The 26,136-nt window shown below is 37.7% G+C and overlaps 1 protein-coding gene across 1 annotated transcript; it reads right to left on the bottom strand.

Moving 5' to 3' along the window:
• Positions 1-657: 657 nt before the first annotated feature.
• On the bottom strand, positions 658-25,923 carry LOC146000505 (uncharacterized). The gene is made up of 3 exons (XM_083138236.1): positions 25,569-25,923; positions 10,790-10,915; positions 658-1,635 (listed from the first exon to the last, which is right to left on the bottom strand). The coding sequence occupies exons 1-3, from the start codon at positions 25,609-25,611 to the stop codon at positions 842-844; spliced, it is 963 nt and encodes a 320-aa protein (XP_082994362.1). The 5' UTR covers positions 25,612-25,923; the 3' UTR covers positions 658-841.
• Between the last annotated feature and the right edge of the window lie 213 nt (positions 25,924-26,136).

Consider the following 26,136-nt stretch of genomic DNA (forward strand, 5'->3'; position numbering starts at 1 on the left):
AAATACATATTTACTAATGGATCGAAACTCATAGAAAGGGAAATATAATATGTAAACACTTAAATTTCTCTTGATTTAAAATTCAATAATTTTCATAGGCAAAAATATCAAATCTTTTGTGTAGAAAATTATACAAAGTACTAATCATGTTCAATCATAAATAGTGTCAATAAACATGGCAGATGATATTTTACAAACTATCATCTAAAAAATGTCCAAAATTCAGCTACTAAGACTATAAAAAATATTTTAAGTTACAATCATAGAGTACCACGTCCAGAATGCTATATTTTCACTGGAAGGAAAGTTACTGAAATTATTATAGTTTCATCAACACAATAAACAAACATTTCTATAATAGGCTCATATATACAGTATGAGAAACAGAAAAATGTATATTTACATATAATTTTTATGTGCTTTAATCAAACTGTTCATATATTTTACAGGGACGTTTACTAGAAAAACCCTGTCTATTAATATATCTGATGTATGGCGTCAAAAATACAAGCAATTTTAAGAGTTTTTTAAAATAAATTAATAAATTTAATTTAAGTTATAAAAATTATCAATTATTATTTCTTAAATAAAAATCATGATTTGTATCCACACTGGTCTAAGGTAAGAAAGATTCAGTTGTATAATGTATGTTTATTACTGTCCCTTAACATACATAGTTGTAAAACAAAAATAACTATAGCCTATAGTTGACAAATAACTTGACTTCAAAGTATCTAAGGAACTACTTTTGCTTTTCAAAATTATAAATGTACACATAAGGTATAAAATAATGAAAAATATAAAACAGGATGTTCGCACTTGCATATGTACTTGTAGAATTTTAACCGTCATCATTTTGCTCTAAGAAGTGGCGCAGTGAAGCGGTGTAGTGTGCCACTTGATAAGAAGCTTCGGGGGAAATAGTAACACCATGAGCACTGGAAGAGGTGGAGGGGGAGCGCAGTGTTTCATGAAATGGCACATGAGCGGAAGTGGATGATGCTGCTCCTGCTGAATTTGATGATGAAGGTAAAGAAACGAGAAAAGCGTTTTGGTTAGTATTTTGTTGCTGATGCAAGTATTTTGCTTCCACCTCACTCACTAGGAGAAAAACTTTAGTTTTCACATAATGTTGATCAGCAGGACTGAATTGCTTTACTGTTGTTGCCATTAAAGAAAAAAACTGATCAATAGGGTGGGGAGAGTTATTATCTTGTCTCTTGTCTTCCAACATGTACCTAATTAAAGTTGTTCCTGGAGATTCAGATGTGCAAGAGGTTTGGGACAGTGTTTGCTGCTTATGGCTGATGGGCGGCCTGAGTATTTGTGGTGGTGTAGGGGACACAGCAGTGGTATTCTCTTCCTGTTCATCAACTTCATATTTTACTTGCCCTAAATCCACATCATCCTGTTCTCCCATAGCTGAGCCTTCTCCCGTAGCTGAGCCATCATCTTCCATTTCTAGAGATTCCGTTCTTCGTCTGTCTTTCATATATACTTGCAGGAAGGACATGTGATCTTCATATTTCCATTTTGGGTACTTTGTTGTTGACTCTCCACTTTTAGTTTTGGCCGCCTTCAATTTCTTCCTGTACTGGGATCTGAGTGACTCCCATCGCTCCTTGCAGGAAGCACCTGACAAAAGAAAATTGGATTGTAAAGATTCATACAGAACTGCTTTGTACTTAAGTACCTGGTGTACCAGTATATCTATAACTTAGTATGTGTCATTGTCTATACCAGCGTTTCTCACCGCGAGAAGCTCTCCTGAAATTTGTCATTTTAGTTTGTGCAGCAATTTAACAAATATATATACAGGGTGTCCATAAAGTCTCACCCCACCCTGGGTATTGTGAGAACGGCTGTAAATAGGAAGAAATGGCGAAACACGTATTCCATGATATTCAGGAGGAAACGTTTTGAGGCCAACCATTCCCTACCCGGGCCCCCACAAGGGGGTAGGTTGGGGTCGACTCAATGTTTTCAAATAGCAAGCGGGGTCGAAGAACATGTCGTTTGAAAAGTCTTATCATAACAACAATAATACAGCAAATCCGGGGTCTCTACGTAGCTCCAATTGACAATGGCGTGAAATCAAATGTGGAACATGACCAGCATTGGACAGGACTTCAACTCCTACAGTAGTAATCCTAAACAACAGTGGGAGCTGGGAAAATGTTCCTACACTGTAGCATGATTCGGAGATATCCTAGCAGTGTCTACAAATACGTACCCCCCCCCCCCCAAGAGATGGCAAGCGTCCGTATACAAAACCGTATATCATCGCGCCCCCTGAGATTGCTACCAGGAGGACACGGACCGACATGCACAATCACAACTCAAGGCAAATGGTTAATGAGGCACGTAGTTACATGTACAATGTCAACTGAAGGCCAAAAGGGGGGGGGGATTACAAGATGTTACAACACGTACACCACTAAAAGTCAAATTGAACTTATCTACTATTTACAGAAGATGTTCGAAATGATCCCCATTCACTTCTTGACAGTAGAACAGATGAGTATGAAATGCACGTCGCACTTTGCTGAACGTGTCTGCTGAAATGTCTCTACAGGCTGCTATTATTCTTTGTTGCAGATCAGCAATACTACTAGGTTCTGTTTTGTACACAACAGATTTAAGGTGTCCCCAAAGGAAGAAATAGTTCGGAGACAAATCAGGGTCCAATTATGTGGTTTCCTAAAATACCTGCCCGCACATTAACCTTCTCGGGTCTTTGCGTATGGCCTTCCCTCACAACATAGGGATTAACATCTGCCCATACTCGAACATTGTGTTTATTAACACAGCCATTTAGGAAAAAAAAACTTTCGTCACTGAAACAGATGTGTAAGAAGTTCTCGTTGTTAGCAATCCTGTCGCACACAATTTCGCAAAACTCAATTCGTCTATCGAAATCATCATCTCCTAGTTCTTGTTTATCTGCATTTTGTAAGGATGAAATTTGTGTAATTGTAACACCTTACTGATGGAACTCCGTGGAATGTTACTTATTTCTTCTATTTGTCTGAGAGACGTTTCAGGATTTACAGTCTCGCGTCCTATAACTTCCAACACTGTTGCCTCATCGATGTGAGATCGTCCTGGACGTCGTCTGTCATTGACGGTTTACGTTTCACGGATTTTTTTTCACAAGGTCTGAAACATACTTATGGTCAATACTAGGGCGTTGGGGATACAATTCGTTAAGGGGGTTCTAAAGCCATGTTAAAGCGTAAGCCCAAATTTCAATGGATAACCGTACATCTAATATAGATTTGGTAAGGAAGAAATTTTCCGACATAAAAGATTGTTTTATTCACTAGAACCTGTGATCCTTATATTTTTGTTACTCAGTTACTCAGTTTGTGCGTCCATAAACTAGTCTTTATATTAATAATTTTTGAAGTGGCGTTTCATCTTCAAGATATTTATATCAAAGGCTGTTGCCAAATTTACATTCCGTATGTTATTACAATACGTTGATTGTCATGTGTGATTGATCTTGTGTAGAAAATGAGGAAAGTGAGACACAAGTATGGAAGTAAAAGACACCCATTTCGCTCTAGAAAAGCATGGGCCCAAAGAATACGTCGTGAACGTGAAAAGCAAGAAAGAACTAAAAGGTAAGTCTTGTTTATATTGTATATCATGTACAAACGTTTCCTTCTTTGTGAAAGAAAAATGTTTTGTGTTAAACAAAATGCATACTACACCAGTAGTCAAGAATAAGAGGCACGATCACTTTACAAATGTAATTGCATTTGTTTTGTATAACTCGTACAATTCGTAATTGTTTTTGTTCCAAACTGAAAAGATTTATTGATATATGAGATATGATTGTGTGAATCATATTGCAATGATTCACAAAACAAGGTATGAAGATGAATACAAATACTAAATAGCTGTGAGGATGATACATTTATCTGCTAACATGAAAAAAATGATATGTTATAGGTCTAGTAACTGTTACATAAACACATATTGTATACTTGACATTAAATTGAAATTAACCTAAATGGCGTACCTTCCAATTCATATTTCTTTCTCATTTTGCGAACCTAAATCATTTATTTTTTCATTGCATTATCTTATATACTATATGCTAAACTGTAGGATAGCAAAAGTATGAACATTTACGTATCTACGATATCTCTCTAAAGTCTAAGCATTTCACAGCATATTTCAACTATAGAAAGGTTAGGCTACGTGTATTTAATGTTTTGAATATGCTCCAAATTGTAGGCTTCTCATGAAGAGAGAAAAAATTACAACAATAATTTTAAATATCCCAAATTAATCATAAAAAGATTATTTACACAGATATCTCACACCCTCATCCTCAATAACAATATTTTATCATAGAATTGTTCTTTCACATATTTTTAAAATTGAGAAACCTGTTGATGTATACGTCTTGCACGACATAACGATTAACAACCATTTATTTGGATTGGATTTCGTAGTTTTAGTAACAGCTTTAAATTCCTTTTTCATGCGTATTATACACTTGCATATGCTAATTATGATTGATCCATAGGCATGCGCACGGGGGTCAAGAGGGGGCAGTTGCACCCCCTAATACTCTCACTTAGAATTTTAGTGTAGAGGAATCTTTCCACAGTTATTTAAAAAAATATATATGATGCTCTTTAAAAAAAAAAAATAAGTATTTTCAAGCCGGAGCATATTCCAAGCAACTACCGAGGGGAGGAAGGTGAATTATTTCCTATGAAACTGAATATATCCAACTTCGTTCTGTAGCATCTTTTTTTGTTATTAACATTCCCGCACAGCCGCACTATTCGTTAGTTGTGTTGTGTTACCTCTATGAGTTTGCAGAATAACTTACCAATGCATTGGAAATCAGTAGCTGCGATTGGTTGGGAAAAGTGGGTGAAGGGGCAAGGGCAGTTTACTTTGTCTTTGTAGACAAGGCTTAGCGTTAAGATGCCATAGTGAGGGGGCGAAAGTGTGTGGGGCAACTGCCCCACACGCTCCCTTAATTTCCGCTACGGTTAGAAATTAATAAATTATGTGTAGTTATTTTGAATCTGCTGTACGAAACCATATTTACATGTAAAATAGTCTCTGAACCACAGGAGAGTCAAAGAAGATCTGTGCCACAAAGTTTGAATTCTTCTAATTCATTGATTTTTGGAGGGTTCGGACACTATATACGCCTCTATTCCATACCTATCAATGCAATAAAACAGAGAGATGAAATGACCCCCGTCTTCGGCCGTGATCAAGAATGTGTGGAGCCCTAACTACACTCTCCCTATATGCCTTCATGGCGTGGTTCAAAGCACAGGGGAGCACTTCAGCACTTTACTTTTTTAAAGCCCTTTTTTTGTTTTCTACTACTGACAATTGCCATACATAACATATCCATTGCAAGAAACATGTTTTCTTTTAATTTTTGTTTGATTCTAGTTTTTCTTAAGTACTTCACGTTTTTTACGTATTTTACGCGTTTTAAGCGTAATTTACGTGTCATGTAGAAAACCTTTTTTACGCGTAATTCCTTAACCCTGCCCCTCATGATTTCAGTTATGTCAGATGGCCAGATACATTTTTATAAACTTGCCGCATTAATGAAAATATTTCCACTATTTTCTGAAGCATCATAGCAATATTTTCCCGGTGGAAGCCTCTTTACATATCGAGGTCCGGCGATATGGTCTTTCAAGCGACCTCCCTCCCCCTCAACCAAACCCGGGCCTGGCCTCATGATAGAAAATTATACGTATGAGATATTGATTTTACTTCGCAGTTCATTTTTTCGAACAGGGATAAGTTTTAAATTTTAATAGCTTATTAATTTACGCTGGGCTCTTGCGTTGCCCAATATTTGGCGCTCTCTCCTTTTGCAACAGGAGTTCTGTGTTCGATCCTCGGTAGTAACTCGCAGCGTTGCAACGACAATTGGGGAGTTATTTGAAAAAAAGTTAGTCATAATTTTTGACTTCTCATAATTTAGAGGTTCGAGAACATCGAGAAACAATATATACGCAACAGAAACAACAGAAAATTAAGGAAACTTCACGTATTTGTTGAAATTTCTTTCGAAATATGACCAATTACCATTTCAGACGTACACAATAAAATGAGATTCACAATAATTAACCACGTTCTGAAATTCAAAATGAACTGATACAGGTAAAGAGCAAGGATGTCAAAATGGCTATATTAAAAAAAAAAATTTAAAAAAAATAATAAAAAAAAAAGCTAAGTCCAGAGATTTACTAACTTCACGTTCAGTTTCGATATTTACGTTCTTTAAGATCGAAACTACTTCTTTTACATTATAGATTATTTTGTAAGTGAACGTGACCTAATACAAGACAGAACAACAATGTTTAACATGCAACAGTTATTGTTCATTGTTGAAGCTCATTACAGTAGCTATGAAAATACAACCAAAAAATGACGACCAGAGAAGCATAAGAATTATATTGTACTAAAGTTTCAACATCGCATTTCCATTAAAACGTGGAGAGATGATGACAGCTGCAGGATAGTACGTAAGTTTTTTTATTTTTTTTTATTTTCAGTGGCTTTTCTGCCATTTCTGGCTAATAGCGAAGATGCGAATTTAATGATGATGTGATTTAATTAAAGAAATGACTTACCTACAAGGACACCCATGTCCATATCGAGAGTAGGACACGGGAACTCCTGTAGCAAGATCGAAAGTCGGCCACTTAGCACACTCGGTCACCAAACCGCTGTGTTTATGTTATTAATGCTACTTTATTTGGCTTATTTTAGTTCTCTCTTCTGCCACTTTTGGCTACTCGCGAAGATGAAGATGATCGGACAGTCACAAAGAACACGCATTCCCAGACCGCCATTCGAACCAGGGATATTTATTAATGCTAGATATGTTCAAAGGTGTTTGTCTGTAAAACAGATAAACCCTGTGGCCAACGCCTGCCAACTAGATTTCAGTTAGATGGGACGTAGTGAACTCACAGAACCCCATCACCACTGCTGTATACATCTTGATAGATTAGATTGGAGAATGAATGCTAGTTATTCAATTTATCTGCTAGTTTATCTACATATCCTGTGTGTTATATTTTGTGCTAACAAAATATAACACACAGGATTTTCCTGAAGTAACTTGGATTCTTGCTGTAACACGAATACGATTATGCCTTCTCTCCATATTAAACACACTATTGTTGCTAACAAAGGCAGTTTTTTTTTTTTAAAAAAAAACACTTTACATGTTGCGTTTCCACCCTATATCTCATGGATTCTTGTTATTCGAATAACAAGAAAAACTGTAGGATCTCTCCCGATAGGGTTTTTCTCTACCGTTTGGTAGTAGACCTCGTGGAAGTTCCACCTAGGACAATGGGCCTGCCTCTGCGTTGGTGGCCCTATACTAGGTTTGATAGTACATGAGGTTTTCCGAGCTAGTACGAGTTCGTCAGCTCTGGAATATTGCTGGTTGGGAAGTTCTTATGTTTGCTCAGCATCCACTGTTGTTATATTGGGGTGAACTTGGCCAGCTTGCCACAGTACAATTACAGTAATAACAGTAATCCCTAATATTTTCCATGTCACTTCAGGCAAATGTAGGTGTGTAATGAAGTACGTCTTGATAGCCAGTGTGTATGTAGGTATGCAGATAGTAGGTATATAATGTAAGACCACTAACGGCTCTTCCTTTTGAGTCTGCGAAGTAATTCCCTAAGCTTGAAAGATAGATTGAGTGATAGGTATTTCAAGTACTTTGTGCAATTTTTATTATCTTAGATTTAAACATGTCAGTATTTGCAGACTCAAAAGGAGGAATGGTGTATTATAAGAGATCTCTGTGGACATGAAAGCGAAATCTTATTATACACAGATACAATCGACATTTATATCGAGTGTATTTGCAAGCGATATATCAAGTCGATTGCAGTTGTTTCTCCGGCGAAAGGCTGTAAGGTACAAATGGCTTTGCGTCCCTCTTCCAACTGAAAAAAAGAGGCCCTCACAGATGGTAGAGACGTTGACGGCGTTGTGGGGCTTTAAACTAACATCTACCTGTACCAACCCTAGTTGGCCATATCTTTTCAGGACCTTCAGAGCCATAGATTGCCAACGAACCATATCATATGGAGGAAAGCATCAGATGTCTAACATTACGGCCTCAAAATCAACAACGCAAGGATCCATTCTAGGTCCCGAATTGTGGAATCTAAACTTGAAGCCATCGCTCAAAAAATTAGGAAATATTTCAGAAATCAAAAGCACAATAGACTTTGCAGTCTATTTCACGTAATAATTGTTATGCAAGGTAATTGAAGAACAGAGTTGGAAAGATAGACCAGTATTGCAATAAATTATCTCGAGGACTTGTGTGATGCGGCGGAATTGACAATTGCCACTGACACGGTCGTGCCAGATTCAACCATATGATATTATTAATAGTCATAAGAATATATTTATCTCAATACAAATTGAGAATAAGCAACATGAGACTGTATATCGGTATACACGTGATACCTCCCAGGGCACGGGAAAACATTAAGATTTGCAGTAAATTAACAAACTCAGGACTTACGTGTTAACATCTAGTTTCAGAATATATTTATCTTGATTATGCAATTAAGAACAACATTTTACATCATAACGAAATGCACTAAAAATCATAGTAACAGCAGCACAAAAATTATCACATGAACTTCCATTAATCTCGTAACTTCTATTTCCAAGATTCATATCTATCAGGCGGGATGATGTACTTCAGCAGACTGTTCATACGTCCGGGAAGGACATGTCACCACCCAGAAGACCCACTTTATAATCCTAAAGGGTAAGCTGAATGCTAATAAACACCCACAGATAAAACTCAGAGAAAGATCTGAAAAGAGTAAAGGAAGCTAAATATCTAGGTGTGAAATTGCGAGAAATGCAACGAAGACATGGATTACGTAACTTCAAAAGCTGAGCCTGTAATAAATGAAATGGTAGCAATAGGTTCGAACGCATTCAGACTCCCTATGCCGCTTATAAACCCATACATGTTCAAAATCTACAATGCGATAGTTTCTCTCGACGGACCAATCTGAGAAGACTAAAATATACAACATATGTAACAAAAATAACATAATCAGAAATGAAGACCAAATAATCAAACACAGAACCGCAATATATTGGTGCAAGGAAGGCCAAGGAGAGAGAATTGACAAAGTAATTAACTCCAGATCATCCAGGAGTGGAAGGAGACTGTACCACTTCTTTCCATGTATAAGAGAGATGCTGATAACGACAGCTTGCTATCGTTGACGTCTCCAACGACGAACGGACACTTCACTCACGGTAAATGGTCGACCGGAGTCACAGTTTCCAAATTCCTCAGCACACAAAATAACTTTATGTTTAAGTGCTGCATCATATGAGTGATGTTTCTGTCTCTCCATTTTAACGTCCGTTTGATGTGCACTTTGTAACAGCTGGCTCACTGACCACCTATTTACAGTAACACCAGCATAAGAACAAATCACAGAGCTTACTACTAACAATAGACTGACTCTTTGTTGTGAAATGTTGATTGTTCTAACAACAACAAATTTAAAGGAAACAAAATTTCTTTAAGGGTAATTTTTGCCCCCAATACTCGTACTTCGGTAAAACATCGGGGAGAAAACTTGATTACTGAAATCTGCAAATACTTTATTCTATATTACACTAATACGATGGTATATTTACCCACAAGGTTAGAATTCAGGCGCCAGCCCCTTCTCCTCAGGAGCACTGACGCACGCAGGCTTTGCATTTGCCTCTCTGTTCTTTCCCCGAGTTCTTCACTGCTTTTATTTGAAAATGTTGATTTTCTCAAGATTTCGGAGAAGTCTGTAGCCCCTTCAGTCCCCTCTGTGTACGCCAGTGCTCAGGAGATGGTCTAAGAAAGCCATGAATCCAACTAAGATAAAGCTACACATTTTGAAATATGATCTTAAAACATTTAATTTATTAATTGGATTGGATTAAGAGTAATTAATTCTTCCTCAAGAAGGCTCAACTGGTAACAACATGAAAAACTATGCAATAATTCTAATATAAGGCAGAATCTATCCTATCGCCATATTCGCCTAGGAACAGTGAAAAAATATAATGGCATGTTTATTATTATGATGTAATGTTACACTTGATATAGAAACCACACAAACATTAAAAAACACATACTGTGCTCATTATTGTTTTTAAAAAAAGTTAATGAAAATTTCCACAGGCGAACTAGAAATATTTTTAAAAAAACATTTTTAGCACTGAATTTGAAAATTCAGGCAGCAGATGAAAATTTTCAGGCGTCCTGTATTTTTCCACCCCTGTTTGTGCGTACATACTCTGTCAATACGCCATCGAATCCAAGGTTCACCTAAATTTTCAAGATCAAAGACCCGAGAAAAAGGTGTGCCTGGAATTCGAAGAAATGCGGTATTTAAATTTCATAATTCCTTTGCTGATGTATGCCTGAAGATTTTGTATCTATGCACTTTGAGATGTAAACTTTTAAGATCGGATCGGGGCTTGCATCCTAATCTCGCCCATGCCCCGCTATATGGTGCTACGCCAATGGATAACAATGTACCAATAATAACCCTCTATTTCCATTCATCCATTCATCCATTCATCAATTTCATCACTCATCCCCATCTTCGCAATTAGCAAAAAGTGGCTGAAAAGCGAAGTAAAATAAAGCAAATCAAACATATTACGTCGACAAAGCGTTTGAGATTGAAATTATAAAATTGTCTGTTACCACTGGGTTACTAGTACTTACTTGTTGTATTTAACTGTTCACCAACTTCTTTCCAAGCTCTCTTCTTAGCAACATTGTCATTATATACAGTTACACTAACATCATACAGTTCCGGCCTTTTTCTCACTGCTTCAATTAGAACTTCATCTGTAAAAGAAGAAAATTGCATTGTAGTTCTAGTATTTATTTTAATATACAGGGTGTCTACAAATGATTGAAGTGGTTTCATGATGTTACTGTACATGTATTATTGAACGTATCACGAAGTAACTTTGCAGTTTTGTAGAGAAACTCAACAAGTTTTAATAATGGTTACATATTATCTACACTTTGATGAATACTGTAAAAATTTGTAATACCTGTTTTCCACATTATAACATGGGGTTCTTAATCTACCACGGATAACATCTACAATTTCATAATTTTCTGTACATACAAACGTGCACTTGTAGCACAGGTCTTGTCCCTGAGACAGGAAATAATTAAATTGTACATGTTATCACTAGCTACGAAAAATTCTGCAATGAACTTTAATTTAGGCAAAGTGACCAGTTTAGAATCGCGTTTTGCCGTATCAGTTCAATGTATTGACAGTGGCGACGATTAGGGGTGGTGGGCATCGGGAGCTTTTTCCCACACACACACACTTTGTGCCCTTCCAGTATGGTCTCTTAATGCTAAGCCTTGTCTACCAGTGGATTTGACCCAAAATCATCTGCCCGAATTCTATTTTCAATACGATTCTTTCTAATTGCAGTAGGTAAGTAGAAAGTAAATTGTCCTTGCCCCTGCTTCCACCTCCCTCATTTTAGACACCTCTACTGTGTGCATACATTTTTGAACACCAGAAACAACACTGAACAAACGAAAGTGAACGAAACACTACAGAAAAAAATATTTAATACTACTTATTCAAGAAGCCAAAATACTAATTTTATTTAGCGTAAACGGAAATACTTCCTGGGGGAGGGGTGCTTCGAGCCAGTGGCGGATCCAGGATTGGCAGTTGGGAGGGGTGATTTTCGCCAGGTAGATTACAGTACCTTACCAAGCCAGGAAACTATTCTGACATACGTTTTCAATGGTTATGTAAACAATGCTTCTTCAAAGAGAAGCTGAGTTGTCGCCTGAGGTCTCGTTGGTAGCGTTCGAAACTAGGGATGGCCAGATCCGAATCCTAGCGGATCCGAAATCCGGATCCGGTTGGTTCCGGATCCGGTTGGTTCCGGATCCGGTACTTTCGGATCCGGATCCAGAACTTTCGGATCCGGATCCGAATCCAGTACTTTCGGATCCGGATCCGTTTTGCCATTCCACATGCGCTTCTTTGGAAAGTAAGAATGTGTTTATAAAATATTTTTACCTGCTAATATACATATATGTATAATATACATACATACACATATATATGTAGTGTGTGTGTGCGCGTGCGCGATTTGTAATTAATAAATATACTTACAAGGAAAGTCTAAGTCTCCCCCTTCCGATTTCCATGAAACTTGGCAGGTGTATAGAGGGGCCCAAAGGAAGAAATACGTGTTTTTGTGTTTCAGCTTAAAAAAAAATGTTTTAGGGGGCAACCACCCCCCCCCCCTCCCCATCAAATGTCAAGATGAGGAGAAATTGAAGTGGAGATCTGACCCCGAAACCACGTAAATATGACATAGGAAGAAACAGGGGGCATAGGGCCTCTCTATACACCTGCCAAATTTCATGGAAATCGGAGGGGGACACAGGGGTCAGATGATTCCCACGTCAATTTGTCCTCATCTTGACATTTGAGGCGGATTTTGCCCCCTAAAACAGTTTTTAAACCGAAAGAAAAAACACGTATTTCTTCCTTTGGGCCCCTCTATGCAACTGCCACGTTTCATGGAAATTGGAGGGGAACACAGGGGTCAGATCCCCACTTCAATTTGTCCTCATCTTGACATTTGAGTGGAGGTTGCCCCCTAGAACAGATTTTTAGCCGAAACAAAAAAACACGTATATTTCTTCCTTTGGGCCCCTCTATAAATCTGCCAAGTTTCATGGAAATCGGAGGGGGACACAGCGGCCAAAGGTCCACTTAAATTTGTCCTCATCTTGACATTTGAGGGGGGTTGCCCCCTAGAACAGTTTTTTAGCCGAAACAAAAAAACACGTATTTCTTCCTTTGGGCCCGTTTATACACACACCTGCCAGGTTTCATGGAAATCGGAGGGGGACACAGGGGTCAGATCCCCACTTCAATTTGTCATCTTGACATTTGAGTGGGTTTTGCCGCGTAAAACCGTTTTTTAGCTGAAACAAAAAAAAACACATTTCTTCCTTTGGGACCCACTATACACCTGCCAAGTTTCTTGGAAATCGGAGGGGGACACTTAGATAACCTCCCTTGTTAGTCTTACACTTTGTAATTGTATAACACTGCATATATTATAATGTTTTATTTTAATTTGTAGAACTGTAACTGTAGAAAAATTGTATAATTTTTGTATAACATTTCTATCTTGTTATATGTGTTAAAGGTTTCATACTGGAATGAAATGTCTCACATTTATGTGTGTTTCCATTTCCAATACATTCGAATGAATACATATTCGTTTCAATGGCATTTACAAAATCACCTCTGACATTTTATGTTAAACAAGTAAGATTATTTTTGTGCACGAGTGTGTTAGCCGATGCGTAGCAAAGTATTTTAGGAACAACACTTGAAAAAAATTCTTTTAGGACTAACTAATGAAAAATTTCTTTGTAATCGAAGATCATAATACCTTTTAAGGTGTGATAATATTATAATGGGATTGAGATACGAAACTCTCGGATCCGGATCCGTTTGGCCATCTATATTCGAAACAAGGGTTTGAGAATTCCAATTCTAGACCCGTTTTTTTCTTTCATAATTATCGTAATTAATTCCAACTTCGCGACACACACATAAAAATATGCATCGTAAATCTGTAAATAAACTCATGACAAACATTACTGTAACTCATTACATGCACCTGAAGCATACAGGATGCTTTAACCATCTTCCTGAGGAAATATTGTTACCTTGGCAGACTGCGATATTCTTTCGGACTACAATGCGGTGAGACAGAACTACTTCATAACTTAAAATATAAATATCAAATATACTTCCTCCATGCTACTAATAATTATAATATATCAAAACATACCTTTAGAGCTAAAATTATTTTAACAAGAATCAAATATACTGTACCTGATGATATCGGGGCAGATACAGAAGCTAGAAGATCAATACGAAATCGCGAAAATGCACGGAAATTGCCTTCATTGCAAAGTACTCGTACACCTTCAGTTTCATATTCGGAGAGTTTTCCGTCATCCCTGTGACCTCTGAAGGGAACGTTTTGACGTCCAAGCAGTATGACAGATTTCACAATAGGTAGTAAGCAACTTTTCCCTGTTTTCAGCTATTTGTTCTAGGCGTTTGTTTTGCTGAATAATTATTACGTCGACACTATGATGACTTAGCATCTTCAAAAACCGTTTCCCATTTTCCACTGCCTTTTTGTGATAATCACCAAATCACCATTTTTCCCTGTTAAATTTGAAAAATTCTTCAAAGGTTTCTTAACTAATTTCCCGAGTGTCGCATTGTGTTTAACCCCCCCGACCAGGTACGAAAACGGGACAAAATTTACACAGGTAGCCCTGAAGGTGATCTGAAATGACAAGCCACTCGAACGATTCCAGGTGCTTTTTGGAAGCGTATCGATGGCCATCTTTGCCGCCTTTCCTTCGCAAGGAGAACGGATATTTATATCCAACCGGTGGAACCCAATGACGCCTTAAAATACCGTCTTTTGAAAAATCATCTATCTGGCGCCCCAGGAATTTTCCAATATCAAAAACATCAATGTTTTGAACTCGCTGAGCTGTTTCACTTTCCGCGCAAATTGCGTTGTGCACTCAATCTGGTCGAATCTGTAGATTCTGCACTGTCACATAAAATACCCTCGTCCAGACTAGAACAGAGAGAGCTAACTGAATTCGCTCCCTCCCCATTTTCATTGCTCCCTTCCGCAGCCAGTTTTCTTTTTTTTTCTATCTCTATTTCTATTCTCTATCGTCCTCGAGTTGCTAATTTTTTATCCTGTCCTCACAACTCATATCTTCAATGTAACACAAATCACAAAGAAAGTAAGAAACACAAACACCTCTGTCACAGCACCAACGCCACTTATGCAAGTTACATCTCGCACAATAATAGCAAACGCGTGTTTTTTGTTTTTTTTACATTACACCACACTATCACGATAGAAACGTATCGCACCAAATTACACTACCAATTCACTCGACCCGAAAAGAACGCGAGAACTGACAAAGCCAAAGTTACGTTGACTGCTGCCGGCTGGACCCACCCTCAAGTCCGGTGTGGTATCATATTACCGTGCATGTCCAGCGAAGACTGCGACTTTTCGGTGTTGACTGAATTTTTTTTCTCCTTCTGGTCAGTAGCAGAGGGAAGGAAACCAAAATTTAATTTCAACAGGGAGAGTAACGAAGCTCCTGTTGTGAAAAATCACGTTTACCTTGTTAATGAGGGAAATGTAAATTTTAACATACATGCAGCACTTAAATTATTAGTAATATCAACAGGCCCGTAGCCAGGAATTCTTAGTTGGGGGGGGGGCAAAGTCAATCCCAGAGGAGGAAAATTTTTAATATATTGTGTCGCATTGGCAGATATAGCATGGTGCACTTGCTCCTCTGCCCCAAAAGCTAGAAGTAACAGGAAAGGAATGATATCTTAAAACTCCAACGAACAAAAAAAGTTCGAGCAACATCAAATAACAATATTTCGATAATGACCTTTCCGGACTGCCAAAGAATACAAAGATAAAGTCTAATCTGGACTGTATCTACTTGACATTTACAGGTCGATAATGTTAATAGACGATTAATATGTACAGTCGAGTCAGTCTTGCATAAGATTTTTACGCACAAAGGAATCTAATGAGAATCCAACAACAAATGTTGTCGCTTTTTAACCAAAATAATAAATGTGAAACACTATCACATTGTCATCGCGTTTGATAATAAGTTGACCTACTAAGCTGTCCTACATCTCAGCCGACCTCTACGGTGGGTTGGTTAGTTACACAACACACTGCGAAGCAGGGGCGGCGCCAGAAATTTTCGACCGGGTGGGCAGAAGCTCCTTATTGATAAATTAGGGTGGGCAGTATAAATGTAAGACCATATATAGTACGTATATATGTGTATGTAAGAGGTATGCATCCCCCTCTCTCTTACACTCCCGATTCTCCTTTTACTTCTTTTCCCTTTCCTTTTCTTGTTTTTCTCTTTATCTTTTCTAATCTATTGTCACATCTTGTTCCATTTCCTTTCGCTTTGTCTCTGATGGACACAATGATTTCAAGGAAGTGTTTACCCATGCGCAGCCGTACCCCAGCCATACATTCTAATCACATTCTTTCATGCATGTTAATACAGTGAAATAAATGTGAATTAGGTTTAAGCTTGTGTTGCAAATACAAGACACATACTTGATTTTATGTATTCGGCGACAATGATAGAAAGTGCGATGGTAGACAATCGTGAAGTTCTCGTAATTTAAATGCATGTTCCTGAGCATAGTATTTTCATCGTATGAGTTCTTACTCCTTTGGGATCACTTTTCTTAGCTTACAAGGTTTGTACAACTGAGAAATCTATCTGAATGTTCGTAGTAGCGGCGATTGGGTGCCAACATTTGAGAGGCAAGGACAATATACGTTTTCTTGGCAGAAAAGGCTTAGAATAAAGAGGCGATAGTGCAGGGGCAAAAAGTGGCAAAATGTGGCGGAGAACTGCATCCCCCACTTCCCGGTCCTCCTAATCGTCGCCTCTGAATGTTTGGATTAAAATGAACGTCTTATTAGGAATGATTTAAAACACACAAGGAAAACAAATTCTTTGTTCATTGTCCATGAAGTATTCATAGGCTAACGAAAGGCTATTTTGACAAAATATCACTCATAAGTAATAAACAAGTAAGATTGAAAAATCTGTTCAGAATTGAAGAGATTATTAGCTAAGTTGCTATTCGTTTTCTGAGGTGTCATGTTACTAATGCGGGAGAAGCAATACACGTATGGTTACATGAACATATTTTTTGAGGTAACAAAATTATTTAGGACACAAGGAATTCATCGAAGTTGATCACCGTGCCAGTAATAATTAATCTATTTTTCATAGATGACTTGGGTTGTATGGTGTGACCATTTCGAACACACTCGAATGTCAACCTCTGTCCTGGAAACTTTGTTTCAGGGCAACGAGTCCCTGGCGCTTGGAACCACTGTCAAAGTAATAATTTATGAGGGTTTGTATTTTGATGTCAGCAGTGTTTGTTTTCGCCCCTTCGTTACTTTCATCTAATCACCATTGAACCTTATCGTCGTCATTATCAAAATTAGCAGAAAAATGACTTTAAATAAAACAAATCATCCACAACTTACTCTTCCAAAAATGGAGTTTCATTAGTCCATAGCTCTTAGAAAGTTGAGGTGGTAGTTTCAATTGCACAGCGTTTCATTAGTGGATCAAGGCAGCTAATTCCGTGAGCAATGACGTTGTTTTCCGAATATCTCAAATATTTGTCTCAGGCAATCACCCTCTTAAAATTGACGCATCTTCTGTGGTGATAAGATGATACGTTTGGTGCGAGTTATTTCTGTATATTTATTCCCCAATGGCATAACGCTGTTGCATTAAAAATGAAGAGGTCCTATGTTCGATTCTCCTACCTCCTCTGGTGGAAGCACGATGCACACTGGTTCGGACTACACGTTAAACTGTAGGCTTAGTCCCGATTAGCATATCTGAGCTTAAAAGTGGGATTAAAAACAAACAAACAAAATCGTCTTCTGGATACTTCGTGACATAACTTTTTTTTCTTAACTTCAACTGCGTGTACAGATTCTGTTGATATTTTCAGTTGATTAATGTGGCAAAATTTATGTGTGGACGAGGATTTCTAAATAGGATAGGCCACTCATTAGTAATTGAATAATTCTGTAGCTTTTTTCATACATAACTGGTTTATTAAAATTTATTCACTTCAGTATTGTAGTGATTATTGTGATTCCTTCTTATCAGTAGAATGAATATAAAGTTCATATTTCGCATACCATATTGATATTTCAAGGTAACAGGTATATAAAAATTGTAATGAAATTTAAAAAAGGGACACTTCTGGAATTTCGATGCAGAGCTAATTAAAACTACTATATTATACTCTCTAGCGTACTTAACCGGAAGGTTAAGCCTTCCATCTGTTCCTATTTGGGGCAAGATCAATCCAATCTTTCCCATCCTTGCCGATTTCTTTTAGGTCCATCTCAACGTTATCCCTCCATCCTTGTCTTGGCCTTCATACTGGTCTCTTACCATCAGGTTTCCCAACAAAAAATCCTGTAAACTATTCTTTCCTCTGCCATTCGTGTCACATGGCATGCCCATCTAAGTCTTCTTGATTAAATTATTCTAATTGCTACGCCCTTTGGGGGTACGTACTTAAATGTTATTTACCACGGCTACAGATATATCTTAATCTCAGGTGAATAGGTTCTTTATTTGAGAATTCCAAATAAGAAAGCGTTTTATAGCCAAGAGGATATAGTAAAATGCGGATCTATATTCTGATAACAATACAAAATACAGAGAAAATATATACTATATATATATATATAGTATATATTTTCTCTGTATTTTGTATTGTTATCAGAATATAGATCCGCATTTTACTATATCCTCTTGGCTATAAAACGCTTTCTTATTTGGAATTCTCAAATAAAGAACCTATTCACCTGAGATTAAGATATATCTGTAGCCGTGGTAAATAACATTTAAGTACGTACCCCCAAAGGGCGTAGCAATTAGAATAATTTAATCAAGAAGACTTAGATGGGCATGCCATGTGACACGAATGGCAGAGGAAAGAATAGTTTACAGGATTTTTTGTTGGGAAACCTGATGGTAAGAGACCAGTATGAAGGCCAAGACAAGGATGGAGGGATAACGTTGAGATGGACCTAAAAGAAATCGGCAAGGATGGGAAAGATTGGATTGATCTTGCCCCAAATAGGAACAGATGGAAGGCTTAACCTTCCGGTTAAGTACGCTAGAGAGTATAATATAGTAGTTTTAATTAGCTCTGCATCGAAATTCCAGAAGTGTCCCTTTTTTAAATTTCATTACAATTTTTATATACCTGTTATATATATATATATATATATATATATATATATATATATATAATCGAAAATGTATTCCTTTCTTGTATCTATTTCTTCTATAGGAAAAAGGCTTCTTCTTCTTTGATTATCGAAAAGGCTTCTTCTTCTTTTATCATCAAAAAGCTTCTTCTTTGATTATCGAAAAGGCATCTTCTTCTTTTATCATCAAAAATCTTCTTCTTCTTTTAAAAGGCTTCTTCTTCTTTTAAAGGGCTTCTTCTTCTTTTATCATCAAAAATCTTCTTCTTCTTTTAAAAGGCTTCTTTTTTTAAATGGCTTCTTCTTCTTTGATTATTTCTCCTATATACAAGAAGTCCAATTGCATCGTCTAGCTCCCTTTTCTTTATGCCTTATATATGTTTTCTTTCCTTTCCCCGTGGGTCTTTATCATTACTTCCCTGGCAATTCTCATAACTACATTTACTAGATGGCGGTAATCTATGACCTTTGGATGATAGTTATTTTCTTGTTTTGAAATGTCATATCGTAAACCCAATGGATCATTACTTATAACTGGAGGTTGGATAGTTTCCCCACCCTCTTGTCTTCTTCGTTTTAATACATATTCCTTTACTCTTTTTCCTGCTCGCTTCCCCCGCTTCTTTGGCATTATCCAGCAACCAAGCTATAAAGGAGTAGGGTCGACTAAACTGACACTAGCGCCACCTCCTATGTAACGACCAAATGGGAATAACCAGTATCGCTAATAACAAGCGCTGCCAATGGCCCAGTGCGACTAAAAAGGAGCGCAACCGTAAAGTGCTTCGGGGCGTCTAATTTGACAACAGCGCCACCGGGGACAAACAACCAAAACACTGACGATGTTCTCCTCGTCAGAGAAATCAAAAGAGATAGATTTCTGAATTCGTTCGCTTACTTAATAACTTTCCTAAACGTTTCATATGCGCCCATATTCTTAATTATTTTAATTTACTATATACAACATTCTATTTATTTCTTTTATAGTATTTGAACTCTTCTTTTATATATTTCTCATTTACTATAATATATATAATCCCTCTTCTCCGCTCTAAGTTTTTTTATAATTTCATTGCTCCTCTTTATATAGCGTGCTGCCATTTCTCGTCGATTCCAAGAAACCATTCCTCTTTGCAACCTTCATTGTGTCATCGAAACTGGCACGTGACATAATAATAATTAAAAAGTCGAAATAATGTATTGTGTTGCCGGAGGAAGTAACGCTAAGATGACGTTTATATATGTTTATTTAGAGATTATTTTAACCATACCCAGGCCGGGATTTATATACGTATGCCGAGGCCCGGAGCTGCAGTCCTCAAGTTCAACCTAAATTCTGATCTAATCTTGATCATATCCTGCATAATTTTGAGCCTCCTATGCCTACTAGCTGCTTTTAATCATGGAAGTATTCATTTGATCAAAATTTTTGTTTCAATAGCTCTAGTGATTACTTTCACTTTCTAATGACAAAATTGACTTTTTATGGGATGATAATATGTGAACATTTCTAACATAGATAATATTCAAAAGTAAAATATACATGTTATGAACACCAGAATACACTTACTTATCGAATCATTCATATAGCTATCTCCAAGTATATGTGCTTATTGAATTTGATTGGGTGGGCAATCGGGTGGGCACAGGAATTTTTGGGTGGGCGCTTGCCCCCCCGTGCCCACCCCTGTCGCCGTCCCTGCTGCGAAGCCAAGGGTCTCAGTTTCGAGCCTGGGCATGAGTGTTCTTTGTGAGCAGAGGCGTAACCACTGGCGTACGCTACAGTCCCCTCCGAAATTTTGAAAAATCGACATTTTCAAGTAAAACCACCATAAACTCGGGAAAACCCAGAGTGGTAAATTCAAGCCCAATAAAATTATCCCCAGTTGACATTTTTGAGAGTGGAAAGTTCTAAATATACGATATATCTTATTCTGTATGCCGCTCACTAGAAAGCAGTCAGGGACGCCAAATTTTAAAAAGCAATGGGTTCTTATAAGTTAAAAAAATCTAAAATTCTCCCTTCCATGTATTATGATATTAATACGCACATACTCGCTATTTTAAAAATATTATTTGTCGATTTCAATACGAAAATATATAACAATAACAAATATAATAATAATAATAATAATAACATGACAAATTCTTAGGTGCGCGATGTTCCCACGGGCCCCTATAAGTTTGCGCCACTGAAAGCATCCACCTATACAATTCCAGCCCCTCCAGAAAAAAAAAGTCCTGCGTACGCCAGTGGGCGCAACCACGAATTTTTGTCTGTCTGGACGGGGGAGTACCAGGACAAATGTGCAAATAATAATAATTGTACTAACATAGTGGTGGTAGTGGTAGTAATAATAGTAGCATCAAAGACGTTATTAAAAATCACGCAAAAAGGAGTTAGAAATCGGTGCTAAAGCATTTGTGTTGGAACAAATGATTTCAAAATATTTTTCCAATACATTAAATTTCTCATTAGCTAATACTGGAAAACAAGCACACAAACTGTATTTTTGAAAGACACAAAATGCATGACGAACATAATTCTATTTGTACATATGACACAGTGGCGTATGCTGGTTTTAACTAGTGGGTAATCTCCGACACTTGATTCATCCACCCACTCCTGAAGTCTTCCTGCAAATTTACCTCAACATCCATACAGGATTTATGAATATATGTGTGAAAAATTTTACCTTATTGTTGCGACCACTGTCGAATAATTGTTGTGATTGCACTTGCAGTTAATCTACGTTTAGAATTTCAAATGATAAAACAAGAGAATATAATAAATCTATAAGAAAAAACCTGTAACAAAGAATATGAAAGGAATGCGGTAGTGAAATAAAAACCCTCAATATTAATTTAAGTGTAAAATTCAAGTTACCCCAGTACCCAGTCACTCGTGCATTCCCGATTTTTGTTTTTATACACGGAAGTTTAAGTTCAAGATCTATGGTACAAGAGATGCTACTGACCTACCTACATTAACTATTTGAAATTTCTCCGGAAAAGATCCCGTTCCAAATATTTTCGCACGCAAATATTGCATTATATCCATTCATTGCCTTTAACTTCAGTGAACACAGCACTAGCACAAATACTAAACCACTAACAGCTAAACAAATATTAAATTCTCGAATCGCTACAACACGCATTCAATTCCCTGCGCCAATCTTCTATTGTGGTTCCTTCCTGCTTGACACAGAATTAAATTCCCTATGGATGTTGAAAAATTCCCTTTCCCAGCTTTATATTCCCTGCGATGCGCGAGGTTCTATAAGTTGGAATCATTGCGTTTTTTGTTTATATATTTTACATTCAAACATCTTTTATCATTATGATCATTGTTAATCTAAAGAGGGGGGAAAAGCAACTTAAATTACCTAATATATGTGTACATATATATATAATTTATTTCTGATAGCCACCCAGCGTCGAATAACATGGGTACCTGGGGGAAACCCTGGGGGGTAAAGGCGGTCAGGGGCGTGATGCTGATCACATCACCCCCACTCATGACCGGATCAAGAAAGTGTGGGGCGTTACCCCCACACCCCCTATACGCCTTCATGGCGTGGTGCTAAGCACAGGGGAACACTTTACCTTTTTTTTTTTTTTTTTAGCTTTCCCTTTTAAAAATTATTCATTTCTGTGAAAGAAGTACTCTCACTGGTTTTGAAGGCTACAAAGAAAGTAATCACGCATTTTAAAATACAAAAATGAAAAAAGTAAGCATATAAATAGTTTAATTACTTCATTAATCGATTGATTAAACTGTTATTTGACGTCGCTTTTCTGCCACTTTTGGCTAATCACTACGAGTGATGATATGACATTGATGAAGGGACATTTACAAAGACCACCCATGCCTAGACCGGTATTCGAACCCTGGAGCTCTGGTGTCGTAGGGAGCTGTGCTAACACTCCGCAATGGAGGTCGGTGTAATAGTTTTTTTTTCCTTTGACAATATCTGTTGAAATAGCAGAGATCAGGAAGACAGAAGCAAACGTAAAATGAGAATTTTCATAGAATTGGTTCGCAAATGTTGTTCAGATTTCTCTGTTTCTCGCGCATTTTCAGATGTATTTTCTCTTCTTTCCTTTTCAGTACGTAATTTGTGAACCCAAAACCTGTTTCCTGATAAATTTCCCTGTCGTAAACAACACAGCTCCTACGATACAAAGGCCATCGGGGAAAATGGCAGAAGAGGGTGCCAGCCAAGGGAACGGCAAAGGCTCTGGGGTGGAGAGTGCGACCGATGGACTCTTTCCAGAAGGAGCTTACCCTTGCCACGGAATAACCGCGCCTGAGAAGCAGTGTTTCCTTCCCCTCCCGTCAAGGGTTTTAAAGGGAGCCGGTGGAATCTCACCCTGACGTCACCAGATTCCACCAGCTGGAGAAAAAGCCTCACGGACATTCCGCGGCAAACGGTTGAAAACATTCGCGCGCTGGAAGCAAAGAAATATGTGATTCAAAGATTGGTTCGGAAGAATATTGCGAAGAAATAAAAAACAACTTTTTAAAAAATTATAGCCGGGTCATCTCCGATTACCTAGGTGACCCAGAGTATACGCCGCTGATATGACATGTATTACTTTCATGTATAACATATATTTTATTTATGCAACATGGAGCGACGAAAAATAAGAAAATACATATGCAACATGTTGACGCTAAATTGCGTATGCATTCAAAGTTTCTTTAATATATATACATTATTTATGAGAATACATTAAATGCATTACATAATCAATTCATCCGCCTCATAACAAATCAACAGTAAAATAAATACAAATTTTGTCTCCTTTTCCTCAAAAGAATTGTTCGTGCATTTGAGACAAAACTTTTTAGCAGCAACAGTCTGAAGTAGCTACATATTTGGTTTTACTTCTCTCTCGGGTAATTTAGAATACTTTACAGAAAACAATCATATTGGTATCGATGTCAGCATGAAAATTTTTAGATCCAAATTTTTCAAACTGAAAACATATTGATTTAATAGGGGGCAAATAATTTCACAGGGCGCCATGGAATTTTCTTTAACACATTTTCTATTTCATTTAGACCATATTGGCCGCTCTGAACTTGGACTATAAGAATAGCAGACATTGCGAGCGAAGCGACCAAGAAACGTTTACGAAAATTTTAAATCAATGAGGGCAATTGACCCTCTGTGTCCCCCCCCCCTGCAAGTTCCCTTGTCCGTCTGGAAGAAAAAACTAATTCCGTCTTGAGTATCCATTTGTCCCGCTATTCTTAGATCCTGCTAGTCTTGTTTTGTTTTTTTTACTTAAATGTTTGCTCCCCCTTAAAATGGACTTCCGTTCAAGGTTGGGGGGACAATGACCCCTGTGGTTGCGCCACTGTTTGTGAGTGCCTCTTCATCAATTTCACGTCGTCACTCATTGTCGCGATTAGCTAGAAGTGGCAGAAAAGCAAAGCTAAAAAATTAAATATCCATTCCCTCTCTCTACTGCATGAATCACTATTACCAAATGGTAGACTTGGGAAACAAAAATTAAATGAGTTCAAACTTCATAGCAACACATCCAAGAAAAACATACAAAGACATTAGGCACCTTTAATACAAGACTTCTCAAAATGTCACAACAGATACTGAAAATTACGAAATCATTTCCGGAAGTCTGAATCAGGAAGGAATCTTCCCCCCAATCCTAGTACATTATTCGGAATCACACACACCTCAATAAATCGCAAAATCAATTCGTGTCTTTGTTATGTTGCTAGAGTCATACAGTATATAATTGTAAAGATTAGTGAGAATAGCAGGTAGGAATGTGTTCTGTATTTTTCACAGAGGGGGCAAAGCAGCTTCCCCTTTAGCTACGGGCCTGAATATCAATCATTATTATATCTCCCAAAAATCCATCATCAGGATAGTTGAGGGGGCGATTGCTCCTATCGCCCCCCCCCCCCCCCCCGTGGATCCGCGCCTGCCTCGAGACCCCTGATCCCCACCTTGGATACGTGTTATTAATAATAACAGGGTTAAAGGGCATTCTCCGTCTTTCATTGATATTTTTTTCTCTCCTTAAATTATCATCACATTATTTCATTTCACACCACAAGAAACCTAAAACCTCATTTTATCGTGTGTAAACCGAAAACTTTCGGGAGATCCCCCCTCCACTTGGATACGTGCCTGTGTCTGATTACGCGTATGCTTTAACATTACGGGCAAGTGGGATGCACGCGCCAGACTTTGAGGGCACTGCCGGATCTAGGGTTGCCAGACATTATTCTTTTATCTTTAACTTCGCTGCTTTTAATTGAAGTAATATCCAACATTAAACCATCTCGTTTGTGAACTTAATAGCTAGTTTACACATTTAAAATGAAACCTGTTTTATTACACCTCCCCTCACGCAATGTTGAAACAACACGGGAGTCGATTCTCTTGGTTCTCTTCCGACCGCGGCAAACATATGGAGTTGTATGCAGCGGCAACTATGCGAGGATAAGCTCCGCCTGCCTGGAGACAGAAACTCTTCCCAGTTAGCACCCCCGCCTATGGTTTTCATACAATATTGTTTATACTCACCTCTCTCTGTGTTCCAAGAGATCTTCAACTTCTGGTTGTTCATCTTCTAAGTATAAAGCTGTGTTACGTATCCTCTGCAACGGGGCTGAATACTGCTATTGAACCGTGGGCTGAGCGTTACACATGTTCACATCAGCGATCAAGCTCCGCCCCGCTCACGCTCCAGTCAAATTCTTTCCACTTTCATCGTCACCGGACCGCGAGCTGATTTGTCTATGGTTGAGCGTGATCGGAGCCAACATTGACAGGACCGCTAGTTGTGAATGCTTCTATTTAAAAAAGCATTCAACAATATTTTTGACTGGACAGTGAGCGGAAGGTGATTTGAGCGTCACTTGAGCGTACTCCAAGGTCACTGTCAATTTATTCAGAGTAGCAAATTGACCATGATCAGAATGGAATGTCAATATTGTTGTATAATAGAACGGGTATATTTGTGTCATCGTTATGAACGTAGGATACATTTAAACTTTTTGACATCAATTCGTAATCTGACGCAGGAAAAGCCAAACACAACATTCGTTGCAAACAGCAATCTTTACAGCAACAATGGACATTTTTTTTTAGT

The sequence above is a fragment of the Lepisma saccharinum genome, chromosome 16 (genome assembly GCF_977018435.1).
Source record: "Lepisma saccharinum chromosome 16, izLepSacc3.1, whole genome shotgun sequence".
Classification (NCBI taxonomy): Eukaryota; Metazoa; Arthropoda; class Insecta; order Zygentoma; family Lepismatidae; genus Lepisma; species Lepisma saccharinum.